The 24748-nt window shown below is 34.1% G+C and overlaps 1 protein-coding gene across 2 annotated transcripts in view; it reads left to right on the top strand.

The window, feature by feature from the left end:
* LOC121368274 (regulator of nonsense transcripts 2-like) overlaps positions 1-24748 on the top strand; it is a 66220-nt gene that overhangs the window by 20646 nt on the left and 20826 nt on the right. For both annotated transcript variants that reach the window (XM_041492931.1, XM_041492932.1), the window contains exons 5-19: positions 6217-6261; positions 8166-8250; positions 11352-11428; positions 11671-11751; positions 13262-13411; positions 15056-15273; positions 15792-15837; positions 16589-16720; positions 17300-17392; positions 17812-17913; positions 18320-18412; positions 19671-19749; positions 20070-20201; positions 20839-20933; positions 24190-24275. In XM_041492931.1, the coding sequence (XP_041348865.1) occupies positions 6217-6261; positions 8166-8250; positions 11352-11428; positions 11671-11751; positions 13262-13411; positions 15056-15273; positions 15792-15837; positions 16589-16720; positions 17300-17392; positions 17812-17913; positions 18320-18412; positions 19671-19749; positions 20070-20201; positions 20839-20933; positions 24190-24275 (1514 nt within the window). The remainder of the gene's footprint in view (positions 1-6216; positions 6262-8165; positions 8251-11351; positions 11429-11670; positions 11752-13261; positions 13412-15055; positions 15274-15791; positions 15838-16588; positions 16721-17299; positions 17393-17811; positions 17914-18319; positions 18413-19670; positions 19750-20069; positions 20202-20838; positions 20934-24189; positions 24276-24748) is intronic.

Genomic DNA, 24748 nt, shown 5'->3' with positions numbered 1-24748 from the left:
ATCCTATGCAGTTTTTATGAACAATAAACTTCCATGACATAGTATTACAAAACAGCACACTTGAGCATTTAAAGCTGTATACCCAAGCACATTACTTAAATGTTCTTGAGCCTTTAGAACTCAGCATTCAGCTTTCATTTTTAATCAAATTGATAATTTTTTGCAAATGTTCAAAGTAGCACAAAATGCATTACACTAAACTAATCGTACACCATTCTGATATTATGAATATAGATTCTGCTGGACCAGGACTTGATATCATTGGTATCTATCGATGCAGTCTCTTAGGAGACTTGCAGTGTTTATCAAATATAGTTGATGGTCACCATCTGACAAATGGCTGGATGTTGGAACTGGAAAAATTTAGAAAAAAGTAGTGCCTTCCATGGCAGTGGGCCTTTCAGTGGTTTGAATGTTTTGGTGTTAGATGCAGTGGAAATGAAAGCAAAATAAAGAAAGCTGTGAATAACATTGTTTCAGAATATCGAACAAAGGCAAAATCTAAAAACAAACACAGCAAAACAACAGGTCATCATTTTGAGGATTTCTGCAGTACACTGTTCAAGTATCCAGCTGGCACAATTTTATCGGATATAACAACAACTACAAATGAAGACACTTCCGAAACCACCGTACCAACTGTTGACAATGCTGTAAGCAAATCTAAAACTAATGTTCAACTGGGAACATTGCTTCGTACTACACAGGGACAGTTAAAAGCATTAAAAGAAGAAAGTGAACTTCTTAAATACAAACTGATTATATGCAAGGAAGAATGTTCAAAAAAACAACAGCTGATTAATGCAGGCATCGAAATGAGCATTGTGTCTGGTAACCCATTTACAGGTTACCACAAAATATAGCCTGGTAAAACAACTATATGAAAGTTAGAATTGAATTCCTATTACTACTACTTTTAATGCCCTTGTATGTGTGCCAGATGATTATTGTAGTATACATGTATTTATGATTCATTCTGTATGTTATCACTGTTCTTAATGTATTACATATAATTCTTTACAAGTATGTGACTCATATTTAATAACTGAACAATTGAATAAATAAATTGATTAAAATTAAAATCTTCTGTTTTCTATTTTCTCGTATTTTATCATACAACAATGAAAGATAATAATAATTCTGAAATTGTATCGGTACGAGAAATGAAATCTGGAAGTAAATTTATCTAGTGAACCCGAAACCGATATGTATTAACCTGCTCATATACCACTGGAGTTTTGAGCATGTCTGTTGCGGGTCTGGTCTCTGGATAGCCAATGGCCTGACCCGCGACAGAAGCTTAAACGTGGATTGCCGAAACTGCTTGCAATTGCACAAACATCGGTGCAATTTCGTACGAGAAAATGAAACGCGGAAGTAAATTCATCTAGTGGACGCTGCTTAAACGCGGAATAACTATAATTGCTTTGCAATTGCACAAGTACACGCGAACATCGATGCAATTCCTTACGAAAAAATGAAACGCAGAAGACCGGAATGCATTGTCTGGTTTACGTTCAGAAATTTTTGTCGAGAACGAAACACCGTTCTCGACTTTTCTTACATGTGGTAACTTCCCGGTAATCTGAACGACCGTTCTCGACTTATTTCGATGCCTGTTAATGAATTGCAAGAAGATGGAGAGAACAAAGACAAAGAAATAATGGAGCATGTCACAGCTAAAGCATTACTGACTGGCCGAGCTACAAGGTGGCCGAGATACAAGGAGAGCTAACTTTGATAAGGCAGAGTAATTATTATAAAAGATTACAAAGAAAAGATGAACAACTAAAAGAAAAAGAACAAAATTTAAAACAACAAAATGAGAAAACTCACAGATTTGAAATGCAAAAAATAAAAAAGCAGCTGAAGATGTTACAGACAAAGTTGTCGCATAAAGATAAAACTATAAAGCAGTTAAGAGACACAAAGTGTAAACTAAATGCAATGGTTAAAAAAATAAAACAAGAATGTGACAGTTACATAGTACAAAATGAAGATTTGAAAAGTGGTGAAAAAACATTAACAAAAGCTGGAAACAAGTATAGCGATGCAGTTGTTAAGTGCATCATTCAGTTGATTGGAGAAGCAAGTGTACCAGCATCTCGGTGTGCAAGTGTCATTCATTGTGTTTCAGAGTGTCTCTTTGATCGTCAAATAGATATTGATAAATTGCCGTCTGAAAGATCAACACTTTGCTATGCTGACAGAGGTCATGTTCTTGCGAAATACCACATTGCCGACTCAATTATGAAGTCTGACAGATTTGACATGCATTCTGATGGAACGAGTCGTGACCACAGAAAGTACATTGACAGCCAAGCAACCCTCTCAAGTGGCAAATTTTTTAGCATGGGATACACAACTGTTTGTACTGAGGACTCCAAAACACTGCTAGACATTTCATCATCCTTCTCAAAGAACTAGCGGATATTTATGATGATGATGGAGACTCAGTGGACCAGAACTTCAAAGAATTGCTTCAAAAGTTGTCTGGTTTGATGTCTGACCGAGCCAGTGTCAATAAATCCTTCAACAAAGCTATGAATCAGTGCCGCCAGGAAGTTCTGGAGGATAATTCAGCTCAACTTCAGTTTTTGTACTGCAGTGCTCATTTTCTCCTCGGTCTCAGCAGTAAAGGTGAGCAAGTTCTGCAGTAAGAACTAGATGGAAAACTTGGTCGAGACAAGCTGTCCATCTTCAACTCTTTTTCCAGTTCCGGAGAATCCGCAGTTTCGCGCTACATCAGAACATCCTGTGATGTACTAGGACCACGAGGTGATGAAAAGAGTGGATGCCGCGATGCATGGGAGGCTATCAGATTTAATTTTTAAAAAATGAGGGAGCTGCCAGCTTACATTTTCACAGAAAAGACATACAGGACTTTTTCTCGAACTACAGCTTGAGTCTGAATCTCAAGTTGCAAAGTGTTTTAGCAGACTGCCAGTGTGATATTGTTGATACTCTGATAGCAGCTGTGGGCATCACTTATTTCACTGTCACTGGTCCCTACTGGAACTTGTGCACCAGCAAGACTGAGTACCTTTATCTGTACCGCTACATGTCACCAATGCGAGAGAAGTTTCAACAGTATTCATCTGATGCTAGCCCATTGTTAGAGGATCCACTGTCTGTCATCCCAGAGTTTTCTGTTGAAGGTGGTGAAGTCGTTGCTGCTTTGATGGAGGTGCCTGATAGAAAATTACTTCTTGATACTCTCCAAAAGCTGTTTTCAGGTTTTCTTGCAGTGACAGATCGCCAACTGGCTGACTTTCTTCCATCCGAAAAATATTATGATATACAGGATCCGATTTTACGGCAAAAGATGAGGCACTGTCAACTTACAGATCTGACAGGTGAACAAAACACAAAGATGTGGAGAAAGCTATTCTTCGTCAGTGGCAAGATAAACTTCTGATGAACCAGAAACAATTGGAAGAAAAACGACTGAAGGTGATAAAACGAAAGTCAGTTTTATCTGAAATTGTGAAACAACAAGGCGGCCCATGCTTGTGTCCAAATGATGTTGACATCCTATTGAAAAACTGCTCCACCAAAACTGCAGCAAAAGTCAGGTTAAATGCAGAAATTCAGTACCAGAAAGTTGTCCTTGGAGCAAGAAACAACCTCTTGAAGTTTGCAAAATTGTCAAATGATGAAGTGGCAGACAACTTGAAGAAATATCTGGCTGGTGTTTCTGCAACTGATGTGTCTGACATTGACAGCCTTACAGACGAGTTGGATGTGCCCGAGACTGACGTGCCTGATGTGCCTGAGACTGATGTGCCGGAATCTGCAAGTGGTGCCGAATCTGATTTAGAAGATGAAGGTATAATATTACTGCATATGTAGTTTAATTTTGAGTTGTACTAATATCAGTATACCTTCACTGTTAATCTGGAAGTAATCTCTTCATGTGATTTAAACATTTGCAGTGTAAATTCATATAGATTAATTTCTCATAAACAAAATACTTGTTTGACGGGATTTTCATATGTCATTTGTTAACAACAGGATTTTATTGTTTAATAGTCTATATAATGTTTGTTTTTTGTTTTTTTTATGTTAATTACGATAGAACAAATTATACAAACATATTTGTAAAAAATTGTTTTATCCATTATTCAGGTGTGCAAACCATAATTGCAAGCAGATTTTGGTTTTCCAGTCAAGGAACTTGGGTCGGTGTATTCTACGACGGACAAAGTGGACCTGATTATTTCATTGGCCAAGTGATCGACCTGTCATCCACAGAGTCTGGAAGAGTCACCTTTTTGAAAAAGTGTGGACTGAAAAAAAATCTTTTCCGATTTCCATCATCTGCTGACATTGACACAGTCTCAGCAGACTATGTTTTCAGTTCTGGTTTTGATGTGATGACATAAAATGGATGAACCTGGAGTGTTATCAGTTTTGAAGAAGTTGAAAAACTGTTTGAAAAATATGTGGAGCTTTACTGTTAAGAGCAGGACTGAATGATGAAATGCCATTTGTTTCGAATTTTAAACAATGCTGTGTTGTTAAATTGTATGCTTCATCATTTAAGACTAATGGTATGATGACCAAACAATTAACAAAATCATTCTACATACGTGAAAAGACAACTTTATTTTTGATATTTAATATTCCTGTTCCTGGTAACTCTGTGTCATAGTGACTTTTAGTAACAAGCATAGTCCATCAAGTGACTGTTGGTTATAACATATGTAAGATAGTACAGTGCAACATGCATTGATAGTTTTATTTCTGCATGAGAAATTATTGTTTTGCTAATAGTTCATCACTAATGGCTTCATCGCTACAGTTGAGTTATTGCTTTGACAACGGATACACTGCTCAAATTTCAAGGAGTGTACTGTATGTGTAACAATCTTGAAGCAATGAATTTAACACCCAAGAGAGGGTTATGTTGGCACTTTCACCACGCAAAATCTTAGGAAGATATCTTCAATGGTTTTAGAGTGAGATCCATTTGAAAACTGCCGAAATACGACATTTTGGTGGTAACATTTTCCGCATTATATTTTTAACATTTTGTCAATATACCAGATAATATAGTTAAACCAATGAATGTAACACACATAATAGCATTTTGTAAGCACTTTCCCGTGCCAAATTTCAGGAAGATATCTCCAACAGTTTTAGAGTGAGATCCATTTGAAAATTGCTTAAATAAGCCATTTTGGTGGGAAAATTTTCCATGCTACATTTTTAATATTTTGTTATGTTTAAGAACTTGTAACTTCATAAATTACATTCCCAAGCACTTGAAAAAAAATAGGCTTGTACTATAGAACCAGTTGTATATATATTATGATTATTTGGATGTTTATTGCTATTACTTTATGATTTATGATTATGCAAAAATGGGCCCGAGGCCAATTATTGTTGATTTTTGGCGCATATTTTCCTGTTTTCACACAAATAATAAACAATGAAAATAGTAATCAAATTAAGACATTCTTTTTATGTCATTCCATATCACTTTGCGATATTTATTCCAAAAAGGGCACGCCTGTAATGTAAAACTGTTCTCGACGCTTGCGAAATCACTAAAATGGCAATATTTCAAAAACTAATAAAGATATCTTAAAAACTCTTTCTGTTCTGTGTTTGTATTCTTCCATACTATAAGAATCATGTATTGTAAGGATAAATTTTAATTTTGGATGCTGGTACCTATTTATATAACCCTTTGGCCTGTTTGCTAATTTATTTTATTATTAATGGAATAAATGTTTTTGACTTAAGCCAGGTTCAGTGGATACAGGGTTATGTATCTTGACTGAAGGAGTTTACTTAATAAAATTATTTTAATATAGTTCATTGAGTATTACTGTTATGACTGTTTGTTTCTTGTTTGTGTTTTTAGTCTGTTGTGGTATTTTACAGTAACTGGTGTCATCCAAAATTGCTTAAAAATATATGTTAACCAAAATCTCTGCTCCTTAAAAAATGTTTCATATCCCAATATTTTATGTCATTTTTTGTTTACAAAACAGCCATAACTCACATTTATTGTTAAATTAGCTGTCACAGTCAACTGGTAATTTTTATATTTAAAAACTTCTTTCTGAGACAGCAAAAACAGGAGGGTTTTTTTTCTGTTTCTTTCTTTTTATTTACCAACATTTTCAAAGTCTTGTGTTTAACTACATACCTCTCTAACTTTTAAGTTTAATAAGAAAACTTTTTAAATGTATATTTACTTTTTAGATAAAAGCAGAGGAAGAAGCTCAGAAGATAATAGAAGAAGAAAAAGTAAGTGTCAACTATATGCCTTTTTTGTTGGAATTAGTGGTGTTCGGAAGATCAAGAATAATTGAAAATTGATGGGTGGGATCTAGTGATGTGACAAATATGAAATGCATAATCGAGTAGCCTGTGATATGGCGCGAGTAGGTTTCCTCTCTTTATCTCTGTGGTCCCTAATGACATGTCCGTTGCCATATAACCGTAATTAAAATATGTTGAGTACCTCATTAAATAAAACATTCCTTCATTCTTCCTTCAACTGAATAATGTCGGCTGCACAAACTGAATAATGTCAGCTGAACAAACTGAATAATGTCAGCTGAACAAACAATAATGTCAGCTGAACAAACTGAATAATCTGAATAATATCAGCTGAATAATGTCAGCTGAACAAACTGAATAATGTCAGCTGAACAAACTGAATAATCTGAATAATGTTAGCTGAATAATCTGAATAATGTCAGCTGAACAAACTGAATAATGTCAGCTGAACAAACTGAATAATCTGAATAATGTTAGCTGAATAATCTGAATAATGTCAGCTGAACAAACTGAATAATGTTAGCTGAATAATCTGAATAATGTCAGCTGAACAAACTGAATAATCTGAATGTCAGCTGAACAAACTGAATAATGTCAGCTGAACAATGTCAGCTGAATAATGTCAGCTGAACAAACTGAATAATGTTAGTTGAATAATATGAATAATGTCAGCTGAACAAACTGAATAATCTGAATAATGTTAGCTGAATAATCTGAATAATGTCAGCTGAACAAACTGAATAAATAATGTCTGAACAATAATGTCAGCTGAACAACAAACTGAATAATCTGAACAAACTGAATAATCTGAATAATGTCAGCTGAACAAACTGAATAATCTGAATGTCAGCTGAACAAACTGAATAATGTTAGCTGAATAATCTGAATAATGTCAGCTGAACAAACTGAATAATCTGAATAATGTCAGCTGAACAAACTGAATAATGTCAATGTCAGCTGAATAATCTGAATAATGTTAGCTGAATAATCTGAATAATGTCAGCTGAACAAACTGAATAATCTGAATAATGTCAGCTGAATAATCTGAATAATGTCAACTGAACAAACTGAATAATGTTAGCTGAATAAGCTGAATAATGTCAGCTGAACAATCTGAATAATGTTAGAATAATCTGAATAATGTCAGCTGAATAATAATGTCAGCTGAACAAACTGAATAATCTGAATAATGTAATGTCAGCTGAACAAGCTGAATAATCTGAATAATGTTAGCTAAATAATCTGAATAATGTCAGCTGAATGAATAATGTTAGCTGAACAGCTGAAAAACTGAATAATCTGAATGTCAGCTGAACAAACTGAATAATGTCAGCTGAACAAACTGAATAATGTCAGCTGAACAATGTCAGCTGAATAATGTCAGCTGAACAAACTGAATAATGTTAGTTGAATAATATGAATAATGTCAGCTGAACAAACTGAATAATCTGAATAATGTTAGCTGAATAATCTGAATAATGTCAGCTGAACAAACTGAATAATCTGAATAATGTTAGCTGAATAATCTGAATAATCTGAATAATGTCAGCTGAACAAACTGAATAATCTGAATAATGTCAGCTGAACAAACTGAATAATCTGAATAATGTTAGCTGAATAATCTGAATAATATCAGCTGAACAAACTGAATAATGTTAGCTGAATAATCTGAATAATGTCAGCTGAACAAACTGAATAATCTGAATGTCAGCTGAACAAACTGAATAATGTCAGCTGAACAAACTGAACAATGTCAGCTGAATAATGTCAGCTGAATAATTTCAGCTGAACAAACAATAATGTCGACTGAACACTGCATTACTGGGATGGTCATATTAGGTATTGTTAATTTTTTAAATTTTTTTCAGAAAGTTTTAAATGATTTCTTGGAAGAGGCAAGAGAAAAACAGACTTTTAAAACCACGTTACGTGCCCAAAACATAGCTGCAGTAGGTACGTGTTTGTCAAGTTACGTTACTTTCATTTTAACTTATTTTTATGCTTATATCCAAGGTTCAAGCACACTGTCCTGTAGGGATGGAACGGTTCGATTTATTCACGATGCATTTTACAAGTAGTACAAGTACGCCATTTATCATGCATACATTTTTATTAACTATTTTAAGAACAAGACATTTTATTTTTAATGGTCATTTGTAAAATAATTCTAAATATAAAATTATATCTTGACTAGAAAACAAAAATTGCATTTTTACCATGCCATGTTAGCGTGTTGGGTCTGGGATACTTGGGTAATGTGTCCCACAGGATTTGAGTTCAGAGAGTTGGCAACATAATTTGGGGACAAGAATGCTAGGGATAGTCTCTCCAGTATTTTTGTTTTTAAAATTCAGTTGTCTTTAGATGCATTCTGGAGTACATAATATAGGCCTATGGGTGTGACCGTGTCATGTACACATTATAGAAGTCTAAAAGAAAGATATATGTCAAGACATGTTTCTGTAATGTTTATTATTACTTTGATGATGTCAAATCTTTGATGAGAAGTATATATATATATATATATTTTAAGTATTGTTTACTCGATATAAGCACAAATACATAACAAGTCTACTGTTGATTATTTAACTCAACACAAGTTACATAAAAAGCTATCACTGATTAAAAAAAAGAAGATAAGCATTGAATAATCGTCCTATCCCTACTGTCCTGGGCACACACCTCGTCCATCTGGGCTGACTGTCCAGAACGGTGGGTTAGTTATTAATGGTTAGTGAGAAAGAAGAGGGTGTAGTGATCTTAACCTACCCATTGAGTCATTAAAACTCGCTCTGGGTGGGAGCCGGTAGTGGGCTGCAAACCCTGTACCTACCACCAGCCTTATGTCTGATAGCTTAACCACAACACCACCGAGGCCAGTAGTTACGTTATTTATAGCCGGAGCTGACACTTTTCATTCTTAAAGATAAACATTGAGGTAGTCTTAACAGCTGCACAATTTTGTATTAATTCAATGTTTAAACCCAACGTGCCATTCTGTTGTAAATTTGATAATTGCTTTAAATTTATTAATATTCATTGATTAAAAATTTCTTTTCGTTTTATGAAATCACGACTGGCTCTTTTTTGGGGGTATGTGTGGAATGTGGGTTTTTTAAATTAAATAACTGCTAATTGTCACATTTTTTGTCTTAATTATAATTCAAGTGACCTGATACAAAACAACTAATCTCTTTTTCAAATGACCATTTTCATAATCCAGTCAAACCTGTCTTAAGCGGTCACACAAGGGAGTAGATAAAAGTGACTGCTGATTACAGGTTGCCACGTATACATGTATAGTCTTTAAAACATTTGTTGTTGTTTCTTGTTTTACTGTCTGCACTGCTAATCAATGGATGTGTGCTTCACAGTTGACTATAAATCAACTTATGACATGTCGTTTCCTTCAGAAAAAATGCAAAGGGAATGTATTAAATTAACCGTTCTCAACAAGTTTGTTTTCTTTTTCTATTTAATTATTTAATTCCTACTTTGTGCAGTGTATTGTCATAGTAAGTGAATCTACAAATGCCAAGCGTAGTCTGCTTTGAGGCATCTTCATAAATCAAGGCGAATATTCGTTCCTCGTATTCAGCCTTGATACATGTAGTCAAGATTACTGATATCCACTACTAGCATCCTCTATTGGAAGAAAATTTGTAACACCGATTATGTCCCTTACACGATGACATCGCTGACCAATCACAGCATCGGTAACATGTGACAATCTTAAAAGCAATATCAAAAATTAACCGCCGAACCTTTTTTTTAACATATCGTGACAAACACGACACGTTTCCACGGACACTGACGCTGCCATCTTTGTTTACAATAACAAGGGAATCTATAAGGAGCGTTGCGATTCGTTGCAATCAGATCTCATCGCATCCAATGAAATTTAAGCATTTTGTGGCACGATTTCTTGACTACATGTATCAAGGCTGAATACGAGGAACGAATATTAGCCTTGATTTATGAAGATGGGTTTGAGGCAGTTAGATGCATTGCAGTCATACTTTCTTAACTGATGCATAGTAGAAATGTCAGGACTGAATAGGTACTAGTATTCCTGAAGGTGTGAAGATCGGTTATTTGACGTGCCTTATCGCTGTTAAAATATCCCTTTTATATAATAGTAAACATTTAATGTGGCCGCTTAATTCAGGTATTTCAGCGATTTGGGATCTGATTTAGGTGGCTGCTGGCCACGTTAGACAGGTGACCACTTATTGTAGGTGCATTTACATTATAAATCCTCTGGGAGGGGAACAGTTGGCCGTTTAAGGCAGGTGACCACTGATTCCAGGTGGCTGCTAGGACAGGTTTGACTGTATTTTGGAAATATATTTTTAGACATTTTTCAATGGTACTGCCTTTCAAAACCAACACAGAAATAATATTCCATATGGATATCTTCAACAGATTGTAAAACAGTTGATATAGCTTATGAGTGGTTTTGTCCAGTGAAACTTTGACTTGATGCCAAGGCATGTATGTTCATTTCAGCTGAATTGATGGCCTAACAATGGGATTAACTTGCATCTTTAATGGAGTTAACTAGTTCTGATCACAGTGATTTAAAACATAAAAATAAATTGAGAATAAATGGTTACTGTCTTAAGATGTGACACCAAAACAGAGTAGTTTTTAATAACAATAATTTATTGCTTATCTTTAAAACAACTATTGTCTTCTAAACATATTTAAAAAATCAAAACCATCAACTGGAAATAAAATAATAGTAAGATTTAACAATACATCATTCCTTTGCTGATCATAAGTAGTGTAAAAGTAGTTCTCTCCCAAAAAGCTATATTTTTTATTAGTGACCAAAAATGTAGAACTTTTATCTTGTCACTATGTATAATGATTGCAGAATAAAAACAAGACAATATAGGTTAAGAAATAGTGTTAGCCACCAGGTAATGTTTGCTACAAATGTACATGTGGAATACAAATTTGCAGGTATGAACAACTTTGTAATGCTCGTAAAATACATGTAAGGCCAGTCTTAAAACACTGACATGTCTACATTTATGTTTTTATTTTAGACAACAGACCCGATGATGCTTTCTTTAGTAAACTGGATTCAAGTTTGAAGAAAAACACTGCATTTGTAAAGAAACTGGTATGTAGAAAATTTTAACACTAACACTTTGGGCGGCTTTAGGTTTTTTTCTCCCAAAAAGGCCAGACTTCATTTTCTTGTTTACTTTCAGGTCCTTGACAAGTAGCTAGCATTTTGGTACCTTTGTTGTTGAGTTTGCTACAATTTTCTTACTGTGTATTGTTTTTAGATTTTTGTGTACTTCTGATTTCTTGTATATTAATTCTGTAATTTATAACAGTTTTCACATAATTGTTTTTCAGCGCAATTTGACAGAGTCACAAAAGCAGAGTCTCATCAAAGATTTTGAAGGCTTGAATCTTTCAAAATACACAGGTGAAGCGGTGAGTATTTTCAAATGTTATGCAATAGCTTTTGCTTGTTTTTAGATGAACTTTTCAGTCCTCCATTCATTTTTCACATTAAAGTATTCCTTTAAGGCTCTCATTCAACTGATTGGTTTTTTGTCTCTCGTTCTAACCAGTGCACCACAACGGTCAAAGGCCATGATATGTGCTTTCCTGTCTGTGAGAAAGTGCATATAAAAGATCCCTTGCTACTAATGAAAATATGTAGTGGGTTTCCTCTGATGACTACTCAAAATTACCAAATGTTTGACATCCAATAATCGATGATTAATATCTCAATGTGCTCTAGTGGTGTTATTAAACAAAACAAACTTTTTTCCTTTAAGGTTCTAGATTGTTATTAGATTTGCATAGAATACAAAAATGAGATCTTAATATTTTTTATATCTTTTAATTGCATGTTATACATTCTGTGATGTTATATAGAGTCACATGTTAATGACGTAGGTTATCAGCTTTATCCTGATAAAACTTAAGTTTATTATCCTGTTATTATAATCCATTAAAAAAAGAAAAAATATATTTATTCCTAATTTTTCATACCAATTTTGTAGGATCAATCTAAGCAACCAAGTGTTTTGTAGTACATTGTCAAAGATTCATGATGCCATTTTTTTAATGTAGTGTTAAATTTTTAGAATCAAAAATAGCTTTTAAACTCTTTAATTCAATGTGTATTAAGAATAGAATTAGCAGATAGAAATGAAATTGTAGGCAGTTACTACAATCTGCTTTGAATGTTACCTGAACAAGTGGATACTGAAAGCTAACAATGACACAGTTTCATTGGTACATGTATATCTTAAATATTAACACCATACATTAACTACTAGCTAATGATAACCAACCAAGGATGAGCTTTCTAAATATTAACACCATACATTAACTGCTAGCTAATGATAACCAACCAAGGATGAGCTTTCTAAATATTAACACCATACATTAACTGCTAGCTAATGATAACCAACCAAGGATGAGCTTTCTAAATATTAACACCATACATTAACTACTAGCTAATGATAACCAACCAAGGATGAGCTTTCTAAATATTAACACCATACATTAACTACTAGCTAATGATAACCAACCAAGGATGAGCTTTCTAATGCATATCACAAGGTTATGAACATACACAAATTATTACCAACATTTGGTTGCCCTGGAAGCATGTTTTCTTTGTAATTCTATACCTGGTGAGCATTTATTATATAGGCATACAAAATCACTGACAGAAACATATTAATGATATCCTTGTAAATCAGGAAAAAATTTGTATTTTATATGGTTACCATGACACAAACTTTATTTCCATATCCTATACTGAAATTCACTACATAAGAAACTGATCAGTCAAAAATCTAGTTCATAGTATATGAGTTGAATTGGGCTAAGGTCATGCAACAAGTGATAAACTGCTAGTAGAAGTTTATCACTTTGCTTTAAAGTCGTAGATCAAACATCTTTATTCATGTACATATATTTGTAGGCATCTGGTATTGCTGAAGCTAAGTTAAAGATGTCTGACATACACTGCGCAGTTCAGCTCAGCAGCTTGATACACCAGAGATATAGTGATTTTCAGCAGCTCTTGTTAGACAACTTTCAGAAGATTCTCCTAACCAAGAAAGATGACAGAGTAAGAGTTTATGCTCTGAATGTATTGTATATTGATCTCTCTCTCTCTCTCTCTCTCTCTCTCTCTGAACTAGACACAATATTTTATTGTTTCAGCTTCATCGTAATAGAAAGAAATCTGCTTAAGCTAGCTAATTTCTTTATTGTGTGCTCAAAAAGTCATTACCATATATTGTCTTGGATAAGGGACTTCTTACTTTGACCACCGGCCTCGGTGGCGTCGTGGCAGGCCATCGGTCTACAGGCTGGTAGGTACTGGGTTCGGATCCCAGTCGAGGCATGGGATTTTTAATCGAGATACCGACTCCAAACCCTGAGTGAGTGCTCCACAAGGCTCAATGGGTAGGTGTAAACCACTTGCACCGACCAGTGATCCATAACTGGTTCAACAAAGGCCATGGTTTGTGCTATCCTGCCTGTGGGAAGCACAAATAAAAGATCCCTTGCTGCCTGTCGTAAAAAGAGTAGCCTATGTGGCGACAGCGGGTTTCCTCTGAAAACAGTGTCAGAATGACCATATGTTTGACGTCCAATAGCCGATGATAAGATAAAAAATCAATGTGCTCTAGCGGCGTCGTTAAATAAAACAAACTTTACTTTTTCTTACTTTGACCCTAAATATCAAATACAAAATCATCAGCCTCGTGTATAAGCCAAAGTCATCTTTTGATCAGATTTCCTTGTGTTGATTTCAATAATACTGTCAACAAATAGACTTGTGGGGTTTTTTTTCATTATATTTTTGCTCTTTAATTATTATAGACACAGTAATCGTAATCGCAATACTAACGTCTACCATGCCGTGCAAAAATAATTTAGCTCTGATAAATCATAACAGGAAAATAAACAATTCAAGCTGTAACAGCATATCACTGCACACAAGTAATTAAATTATTCAGCAAAAAATAAACTTATTAAGGCATGTTTAATTCCTGTCCCCCCCCCCCCCCCACACACACACAGAAATAAAAGTTTCTGTAGTCTGTGACTGTTGTTCACCATTATATGGCATGGTCATGTGACAATTGTGGGAGTAATTATTGTCATAAAATTCATGTTATGATTTTTCAGTCGGTAATGTTAATAATGAGCTTAATTTATTTATGGCACTTTACAGTTTAATGCACCCTCCCAACAAAACAGTAATATTAGAAATATAATACTTTTTGAAGAATAAACACCATTTTTTATCTTAAATTTGCTATATTAAAGACTGGTCATGTCAAAAAAAGATGACGGATGGTAGGAAAGAACATGTTTTTACCATTGAAATGACAATAAAAAGTTATTTTTATTATTATTCATCAAACTATTAATGCATTCAAGAACAAAAAAGTACATACTATTGAATGATGGGCTGTTTTATTTATACTGTGCACAAATTATTGTTATATAAGCTGTGAAAGGCTGTACGGGTCTGATCAAAATGTATAAATCATGGTCAGGAGTGTTTTTGATCAAAATTTTATGAACCAATTTGTTGCCTCTGTATATAAGCCAACTCTCTTCTTATGGAAAGTATTTCTAGACTTCAAAAGTCGGCTAATATACAGCAGGTAAATTTTGTGCTTAGGAGGCTATTGTTTTTATTATGTTTACATTACATTTTGTCCTCAGTAATTATAATGTATTTCATATTTTTCAGATAAGCAACCCAAGTAAATACAGAGTGGACTTAAGATTCTTTGCTGACCTTGTCTCTGTGGGTGTGTTCACTTTAAAAGAAGGCCTTCCAATATTAGCCAATCAGCTTTCATTGCTCATAAACAGTGACAAAGATGATCACAATCATCTGTCAATTATTTCCAGTTTTCTCAAGCATTGTGGAGATGACTATGTTGGGTTTTTTCCACGCAAAATAAGGTAAATAATGTAAATGTATTCAGTTGTGACCAAAAGATTTAAAAACTTTTTGTCCCTTAATTTATTAATAGATACAGTGCATGGGGGAAATGGAGTCACTGCTTTTGTCTGACATATTGAGCTAAGCCATTTGTATGTATTTGTGTTGGGTTACAAAAGTAATCAGTTTGTTACAGTTTTTATCTTGTTCTCCTATAACATAGGCTTTAAATTGTACCAAATTTAACGTAGTAAATTTTGTGCCCAAAATATCTATGCCAAAAATTAAACATGCTAACCACAAAAAGTTCTCCATAAAACCACTAAAACTCTTAAGAAGCTGTTAATTAATATTAGTGGGCTAATTAAAAAGACCTTGCTTTGCTAATCTTTTGTGTCTAGATTAGTTAGATCTAAAGCCTTGCACAAAGGACGGATTTTAACAAATAATAAAAAATAAAAGGAAATGGAAATGGAATGGTTGTGCTTTATTATGATTGATGAATTCATTGACTGAATTGTTTATTTTTCATCTCTAGACTTTTGTCTGTGAAGTACAATGTGACAGACACTGTGAAAAGCATAGTAAGTAATTTGTTTTAATTGTTTTCGGTTATTGTAAAATAATGATATAAGAAAATCATTTACTATTGCAATAGTATTGCTGGAAAAATCCCAACATCAATCCATCTATGGAATGATTTACTTTACTTTGGGAAAATCTTTTAACTTAATTTATTTTGTCTTATATTTAACCCCCAAAAGAATGTGAGCAACAGCTTGTTTCATAGTGTTGCTGTAGGTTTTTCCCCACCTTTACAAAGTAAAAGGCTGATATATAGTTATTACACACGCACACACACAGACAGAGAAATATTGTTTAGCTGGCCTAATCATTTTATCATATGCATGTGCGAGCACGTGTGCACATACACACACACACTACAGCACACAACACACACACACACACACATACAGCTTGAACTTGACTACGGCAACTGGCAATTGTTGTGGTTTTGATATAAATTGTCATAGTTCAAGGGCTTTACTGATGGCAGTTTTGGGCTGCTGGATACAACTTGTTGCCATCAGTTAGAGGAATAGTTTGAGTTTTTATATTTGTTACAAAAGTTACTGGTTTAAAATTGCTGTAAGCCCTGTATGTAGACGATATAGGTTTCTATTGGTGTAGCTATTTTAAGGGTTTTTTGTGATACAGGGGATTTTTGAAGTGCACCAATGTCTTTTATTGGGATGCTCTCGACCCTTAAATAATGACATTAATTTGGCAGTGAGTATTTTTTTCAATTAAAGTAAAACAAAATCTTATTTTCAGTTGTTGCCACCTGAGCGTAAGAGAGCATGTCGCAATCTGTTGAAAGAATATCATGGATCTTTATCCAAACACTTGCTGAAAGCTCACAAAGACTTGAAAAACATGGAGAAGCAAAACAGAAGGATTTTACAGGTAAAGTAATTCGTAAGTTCTATGTGTCAGCCTAACCTCTCACTTTATAAAATATCCCCTCTTTGCTTTCTTTTTCCTCCTTTGCTTGTTTCATTCAAACATTCTTTTAATTTAAGGTTGTTAGCATGTATTGATTTTTGATGGTTATTGTATTATCCATTTTGTCTTTCTTGTCCACTGTCCCAATAGCCGACACATTCTTCATGCTGGGGTATTATTAAACATTCATTTATTTGTTTTTTATTTCATAGAAACTACTTTTTATGCATTATTATTTGTGTATACCTTTTCTGGGAGGGGCTTGCTTTATTATTTGTTTGTGTGGGATTTTTGGTGTTGGGTGTGGGTGTGTGTGTGCGTGTGCATGCGTGTGTGTGCGTGTGTGCGTGTGTGTGTGAGTGTGGGTTTCATTATGGATTGATTTTGAAGTTAATAAACAATTTTAGCCAGACACTTAATCCAAATGAACACTTTAACAGCCAGCTGCTGTTTTACAGTTAATAAAGATGATGTAAAAATAGTGTTGAACAGTTAGATAGCTTGGCTAATTCATAAAGTATTTTCATTGTTTTGTTTCAGACCAAAGGAGAACTCAGCACTGAAAGAAAGGAGAATTATGAATCAGCTCTGACGTCTTACCAGAAACTGCAAGCAAATGCATTAACATTTGCAGTAAGTCGGCACAATCACAGGGATACTTAATGATGGGGTGGGGAGGAAATGCTAACAATACCCTTTTGATAATCTGAAGCAATTAGATGTCAGACGTAAGGCATTTCAATAATACATCAAATGAAAGAAAGAAGAAACTTTTTTCCAGATAAGGCACGCTTTTTAGAAAGCAACAAGATACCTACAAAAACAATAAAACTTTTCTACCACAAGATGCCATTTACCATAATTGTGATAGTATTATGCTATTTATGGAGCATTGGTTGGAACTAAAAAATAATTTTGATTAGATGGTATTAGTGACATTTTTGTGATTAATTCCTGTTGATAATGATCATCTTAAATGAAGTAGTAGCACATAATGAAGATGATCAAACATAGTTTTGCACTGATTGTAATTGCTGTGTTTGAAATGTCAGGATTTATTGGATGAAGATTTACCTGATTTACCAGACGACGACACTAAGACAGAAGAAGGTGATGGAATGTTTGATATCTACAATCCAATGAAAGATGGAGAGGTTAGTTTATCAAATTAACAGGAAAACAGACCATTTTAGTTAATAATTATAGAGATTCAGCAGGTTTTTTGTTTATCAAAAACTGATTTTGCATCAGTAAAATAAAGTGAGTAATTGAAGGAAATAATACAAATATTTCTCAAAAAAATATACAAAATTCTTAGAAAAGATGGGGAACTTTTATTTTTGTGAAAGGTGGAACAAGAGTTGTTATTATTATTGTACACCATCTTTTTGAGGGAAAACTAGGATATTGATGTGAGCTTGTAGACTTAGCATATAGTTGAGGACCATGTCAAAAGGGATTTTTGCAGAACACCTTTCAAGTATATCACCATATTTAAAGATTTGCTTCTTTTTAAAAATTGTTTTGCTGAGTTTAAGATTGTAAAACTTGTTACTACAGTTTCTGTATGAAGGAGACAAGACCCTGTTTGAAGATGAAGATTCACGATCGTTTTACGAAACAATTCCTGATCTTCGAGCCTTTATTCCTGGAGTGAGTCAATTAATCATAGACTTTTTCTAGAAGCTGTTTCATAGTTTGATAGTTAAGTTCAGCTATTTCAGTTAAATACAGTCATGGATTTTGGTATTCTGTTTGTAAAATTTGTAGCATGCATTTTCAGACTGAGTATGTTAATGTTATTTTTCAGATTTAAATGTGAACACCTGCTTCTTGACATTAGTAATAGTCTTCTTCTTTTTATATTATAAGGTTTGTACTTGTATCAGATCCTGGTATATTATTCTTACACTTGAATTTGTATTTTGAAAACTTCTTCCTCATTGCCAGTAGTCAAAACACTTTAATAAGGGTTTTTTTATCACCTAGTTTCCCTCTCTCTTTAAATCTAGCTTTTCTTTCTTCAATGAAGATAATTCTTATATCATGGATTTTGTTATAGTACAGTATATTGCCGTGTATTAGCCGACTCCTTGTATAAGCTGACCTCTTAGTTTGACCCTAAATATCAAGTACAAAATCATTGGCCTCGTGTATAAGCCGAAGTCATCTTTTGTCCAGTTGTACATTATATTGATTTCAATAATACTGTCAACAAATAGACTTGTGGTTTCCTTTTTCATTATATTTTCTTCCCCTTTAATTATTGCAGACACTTTAATGGTTATCGCAATGCTTATGTTTTCCATGCCGTGCAAAAATAATTTCGCACCGATAAATCATAACAAGAAAATAAACAATTCAAGCTGTAACAAAATATCACTGCACATAAGTAATTAAATTATTCACTGGACAGGAAAAAAAAATGATTCTGTGATCCATGGCTGTTGTTTACACAAAATCGTGTGATCCAATCAAATAAGAGCTTACAAAATGATATAGACAGAGGTGTCAAACAAAGATGGCGGAACACGTTTTTACCATTGAATGACAATAAAACAAGTAATTTTTATTATTATTCATCAAACTATTAATGCATTCAAGAACAAAAAACTACATAATATTGCATGATGGGGTGTTTTATTTATACTGTGCACAAATTATTGTTGCATAAGCAGTGAAAGGCTGTTAGGGTCTGATCAAAATTTTTAAGTCGTGGTCGAGAGTTTTCGATCGACATTTTATGAACCAATTTGTTGCCTCCGTGTATAAGCCGACTCTCTTCTTTTGGAAAGTATTTCTAGACTTCAAAAGTCGGCTAATACACGGCAATATACGGTATATCTTTTTGAAGTTTGTGTTTCTGGCCATTCATGTTCCATGCCAATTGAATGAATTTCAAATATTGCAGATTTTGTACAAGGATAGTGAGCACTTGGGCGTGAAAGAGGAGGCCAAGGATGATAACTTGGAATCTGGTCTGGAAGAAGGTACTGTTAATGTTTGTTTTTTAAAGATACTGTCCTGAGTTTGTTGCCATTGTAAAATATTTGCAACTAACAGATCATTTCAAAATATACAATTGCACATCAAATACTTTTTCATGCTTAGAATATAATTTAATGTATATTTTGTTATGCTTATCCATCTACTACAGTATGTTTCATATTTGGGTGATACAGTACTGCTGAACAGAAATTAATAGGATGTTATTGTACTAGTCTACACTGATAAAGTGGTAGATTTTAAAATGACAAACAAAAACAAAACAAACATGTGAGTGCTAAATTGTGAGTTGTCATTGCCATAGATATAGAAAGCTTGGAAGTTGAAGAATTGGAACACGATTTAGAAATGGAAGAAGAGGAAAAGGCTGAAAAAGAATCTGTCAAGGAAGGAATGAAATCTGCAGATGAACCAGTCATGCCACCAGATGTTGAAGGTAATGTGTGTTCAGCATACACAAAAACATGCATACGTGTACACATGTATATACACACATCCACTCACATACACATACATACACATACATACACTGGCAGTGAGAGACATCACTTAAATCATATTCTAAATTAATAGAGATTAATTTTAATCGTTTGCTAATGGCCGACTTTAAACTCATTTCTGTCTTTCTTTCTTGTTTTTTTCCTGTGAGACTGACCTTACCTGAGATCAGTTTTTTTCCACTCTCGAGAGTAATTCAATGTTCCTGTGTCAAGTCTATAGAATTTCACACACACAATATCGATGAGTAACTGAACACTACAATATCTTGTTAAGTGAACACATTAACTTGACTAGTAATAAGACTAGACTGATATGAAGTTTTATGGACATACAGTAGTTTATGAAGTGTGTAAATAATCTAAAGGTTTAAAAATGTTCCTATTATTAATTCACTGGCCCCCAAAAAAGGAATTACTGCCCTATATCATTTGCTAAGAATGAGAAATGAAACTTACTTTACTTTGATTTAAATGGTAGCATGATAGTTAAACACTATATATATTTGATAAACCAGATTGTTTGGTGTACGGTATGTGATTTATACCAATATGTTTGGGTCATTTGTTTTACAGAGGAGGATGGTGAGACGGGCAGCTTAATGAAAAGTCAGTTTGAAGCCTTTGCTCTGTCATTGCCCAACTGTGTGAATCGGGATCTTATTGACAAGGTAGGTGATATCTTCGGATCTTATTGACAAGGTAGGCGATATCTCTCATTTATAATTTCTGTTCTGATATCATTGCCCAACTGTGTGAATCGGGATCTTATTGACAAGGTAGGCGATATCTCTCATTTGTAATGTCTGCTCTGATATCATTGTCCAACTGTGAATCGGGATCTTATTGACAAGGTAGGCAATATTTTGTGATCTTATTGACAAGGTAGGTGATATCTCTCATTTGTAATGTCTTCTCTGATATCATTGCCCAACTGTTTGAATCGGGATCTTATTGACAAGGTAGGCCATATCTTGGAATCTTATTGACGTTGCTTCCCTAGTCCTAGCTCAGGATGTGCCTGTGAAATATGATGTCTTTTCGTAGTCTCCTAGACGGTCCTTGTCATTCATAACAAAAATAACAATAATAATATGGATAAAAAAGTAATTATTACCCTTGCGTGTGAGTCAAACTGATTTTATTAGACTCGTGTTAAGATTCGTGTATTACCCTTACTCTCGCTCGGGCAGTACAAAAATCCGGAATCGTTTCGTAAAATCTGTCCGACACACAACTGCGTATAATAATCTCTATATGTGAACTGGATGTGCAATATCTCATTTGTAATGTCTGTACTGACTTGTTTGTACTGAATTTTTCAATAATAAAAACTGAAATCATGCACTGTTATTTTATTCTATCTATCATAAGAACGCTTTGAAGTTTGTGTTCAGTTGTTATACTGCAATAGTAGTGAGTACATTATTAATAAAAAAGAATGTTATATATAAATGATCAAAAAAGACAAATTTGGACACTGGTAATGTAGAGCTATATTCAGATCATATAACTATTGACATTAAGTTTGTTTTGTTTAATGACACCACTAGAGCACATTGATTTATTAATCATTGGCTATTGGATGGCAAACATATGGTCATTTTGACACAGTCGTAGAGAGGAAACCCGCTACAATTTTCCATTAGTAGTAAGGGATCTTTTTTATGCACCATCCCACAGACAGGACACCACATACCACTCCCCTTGGATTTACCAGTCGTGGTGCACTGGCTAGAATGAGAAATAGCCGAATGGGCCACTGATGGGGATCGATCCTAGACCTACTGCGCATCAGGCGAGTGCTTTACCACTAAACTACATCTCGCCCCTGTTGACATTGTTTATATTGGTTCATTTGAAAAAGATCAGTGCTTTTTCATTACAAGTGCATTAACCCCATCTGTAAAAAGTAGACTACACTGCTAGTGACACAAACATGTTGACAAGTCAGTAACTTGGTTGTCGTCATCCAACCACATGTCAAGGGCTGAGATAAATAACAGAGAAAAACAAACTTAACCTTCTGACTACTGGATTAATTTTGGACAAAAATAATGTTGAGGGGGTACAAATTAATAAATTTACAAACTTTCATAAATTGTAAATATGTAGATGGTGTGCTAACACAGGTAGCATTTTATAATGAAAGTAGACGGTGGTTGTGAAGGAAATAGCTGGGCACATTGAATGATAGAGAAAAACCTGGTTAGAACATTACCATCAAGCACATATGACGTACATCTAGGTCAAGGATTTCCCACTTTACGCAGTTTTCCAAAACATAGATGATACTAGCTAACACACTTTTGTTTGGATTTTTTGATGAGTCATTACAGCTTTTGCACTAACAGTCCGTTTATGTTGATATTCAATTGGTTTTTCATAACCTACAGATAAACGACAAAATCGTTCTTGCCAAATTTTATGCACTGCAATTTATTTTTCTTCCATGTACTAAACGAAATTGGAAATAATTAAGTCATATGAAATCCCAAATGTTTTTATGTGTAGTATTTTACATTTAAAACATGTTTTAGATAAGATATTGTTTAAAAAATAAAGAAAAAGTAGGATATTTTTATTTTTTGGGTGGAAGAAGATGGGGGTGGAACTCTTGCTATGGTTGAAATTTAGGATAGTCCCTTCAGGGGCGTGCACAGGAAATTTTGCAGTGGGGGGGGGGGGGGTCGAGGTGAAAAATTGACCCCTTCTAGGGCTATTCTGAGGTGTTTTCTGCTGACTAGCCGAGCTGCTTTCTGACCACATTTTTTTGGAAAGAAATTACATTAAAAATCAGGATATGAAAAAAAAATTCGCCTTGAGCAGGGGGGGGGTTTCGACCCCCAAAACCCCCCCTGCGCACGCACCTGCCCTTTAATTTCCGAACAGCATATGATTTTGTGCACGTATCGAAATGATAAAAGGGAATGTGCAACTATGTTACTGAATTTTTTCGAGACTTCTAAACACAGTGCCCATTTTATATCACTGCGGTGCTGATTTTGTATCGACTGATGCTGATTTCAAACGGATACATTGTATCTTTTATCACACCGGCAATGTAGGTTTATTTTCTTCCAAAACTGTTTTTCTTTTTCTAACGAAATATCAGCTTTTGCACAAACGATCCATTATTTATGTTGATATTGGTTTTGCATAACCAACAGACCAACGACAAAATTGTTTGTGCCAAATTGTATGCCCTGTGTCCCACTTATAGTTTTCCAGTAAATTTTCAGGAGATATGAAAATTAGTTTTCCAGACTTTTGTTTCAGAAGGCCTTGAAATATTGTCCTGAAATTTTGTGTATAGCTTAAGTTTAATGTTCAGTGTGATTTATTCACATAATTATGGCCCTTGAATATAGGAGATAAAATCTGTTGTGTCCGGTAGGGGACATATATTGATTTAGCCGTACTCTCAGAATGCTTGTTTTAGATCAATTCATGTTGATTAAAATTAGACAAAAAATGGATAAAGTTGCATTTACTTTGCTCATTTTTGGCCAGATATTCAGTATTCTATGTTCATTATCAAATTAGCTGTCAGAATGAGCTATCAATACCTGAAAATGACCACGACATTCTGTCATTGTTGTCAAGCGAAAATACTTGCCAAAATTTCCAGATATTTCTCAAGCAAAAACAAAAAACTAAAACAACCATTTTCAAGATTAGTCTCGATCAGTGTTGTTATATTATTATTTAGATCAGTGCCGTGTGCAAAATGGTGGGACATATGAGCGAATGTACTGTATGCAGTATACAGTGTGTCGGCTTGCGTAGTCAGAATGTTAACTGTGAACATCAAAAGTGAAACAGTGTTGCTGGTTAGACAAATGTTTTTGTTGTCTTGTTTAAAAAAAAAGAAAAACAAATTATTGACACTTTTTCATTTTGATTTATATTTACTTGTCTTTTCAGGCAGCTATTGAATTCTGTATGAACTTCAACACAAAGTCTAACAGAAAGAAATTAGTAAGAGCCCTATTCACAGTTCATAGAACAAGGTAAACACTTTAACCATATTTTAACTTTGTCTTCTGTCAGATACTATTTTACGTAATTGCATTATGTAAATATAGATAACAGCCAATCAGCTCTAAAACTGAAACTAAAGATAACAGACTGTTTTTCTTGAGATTCTGTTTCCGATAAAATTGTGCAGTTGTCTCCATTTTGCCATTTGTGTATTCCACATTATCAAATGGACTGTCCTAAGTTTGCTGTCATTGATAAAATGTTTCTGATCATCGGAGACTTGATAATACAAAAAAAACCATCAGTGTCTTTATATTCAGTATGTTTGTGGTCATTCTGAATAAACTGTTTTTTTTTAAATTAGAAAATAAAGTAAAGTTTGAGCCATTACAAACATTAGGACAATGAGAAATACACTGAATATACAGAGTTTGATATTTTAGTAGTGTGTTCTGTATAGCCTATATGTAATTTAGTTATAAAAAGGCTCTATTGGCCAGAA

Source organism: Gigantopelta aegis, chromosome 3, assembly GCF_016097555.1.
Source record: "Gigantopelta aegis isolate Gae_Host chromosome 3, Gae_host_genome, whole genome shotgun sequence".
In the NCBI taxonomy this organism is placed as follows: domain Eukaryota; kingdom Metazoa; phylum Mollusca; class Gastropoda; order Neomphalida; family Peltospiridae; genus Gigantopelta; species Gigantopelta aegis.
Note: the sequence above shows the minus strand (reverse complement) of the source record. Positions and strands in the feature narration are given on the sequence as shown.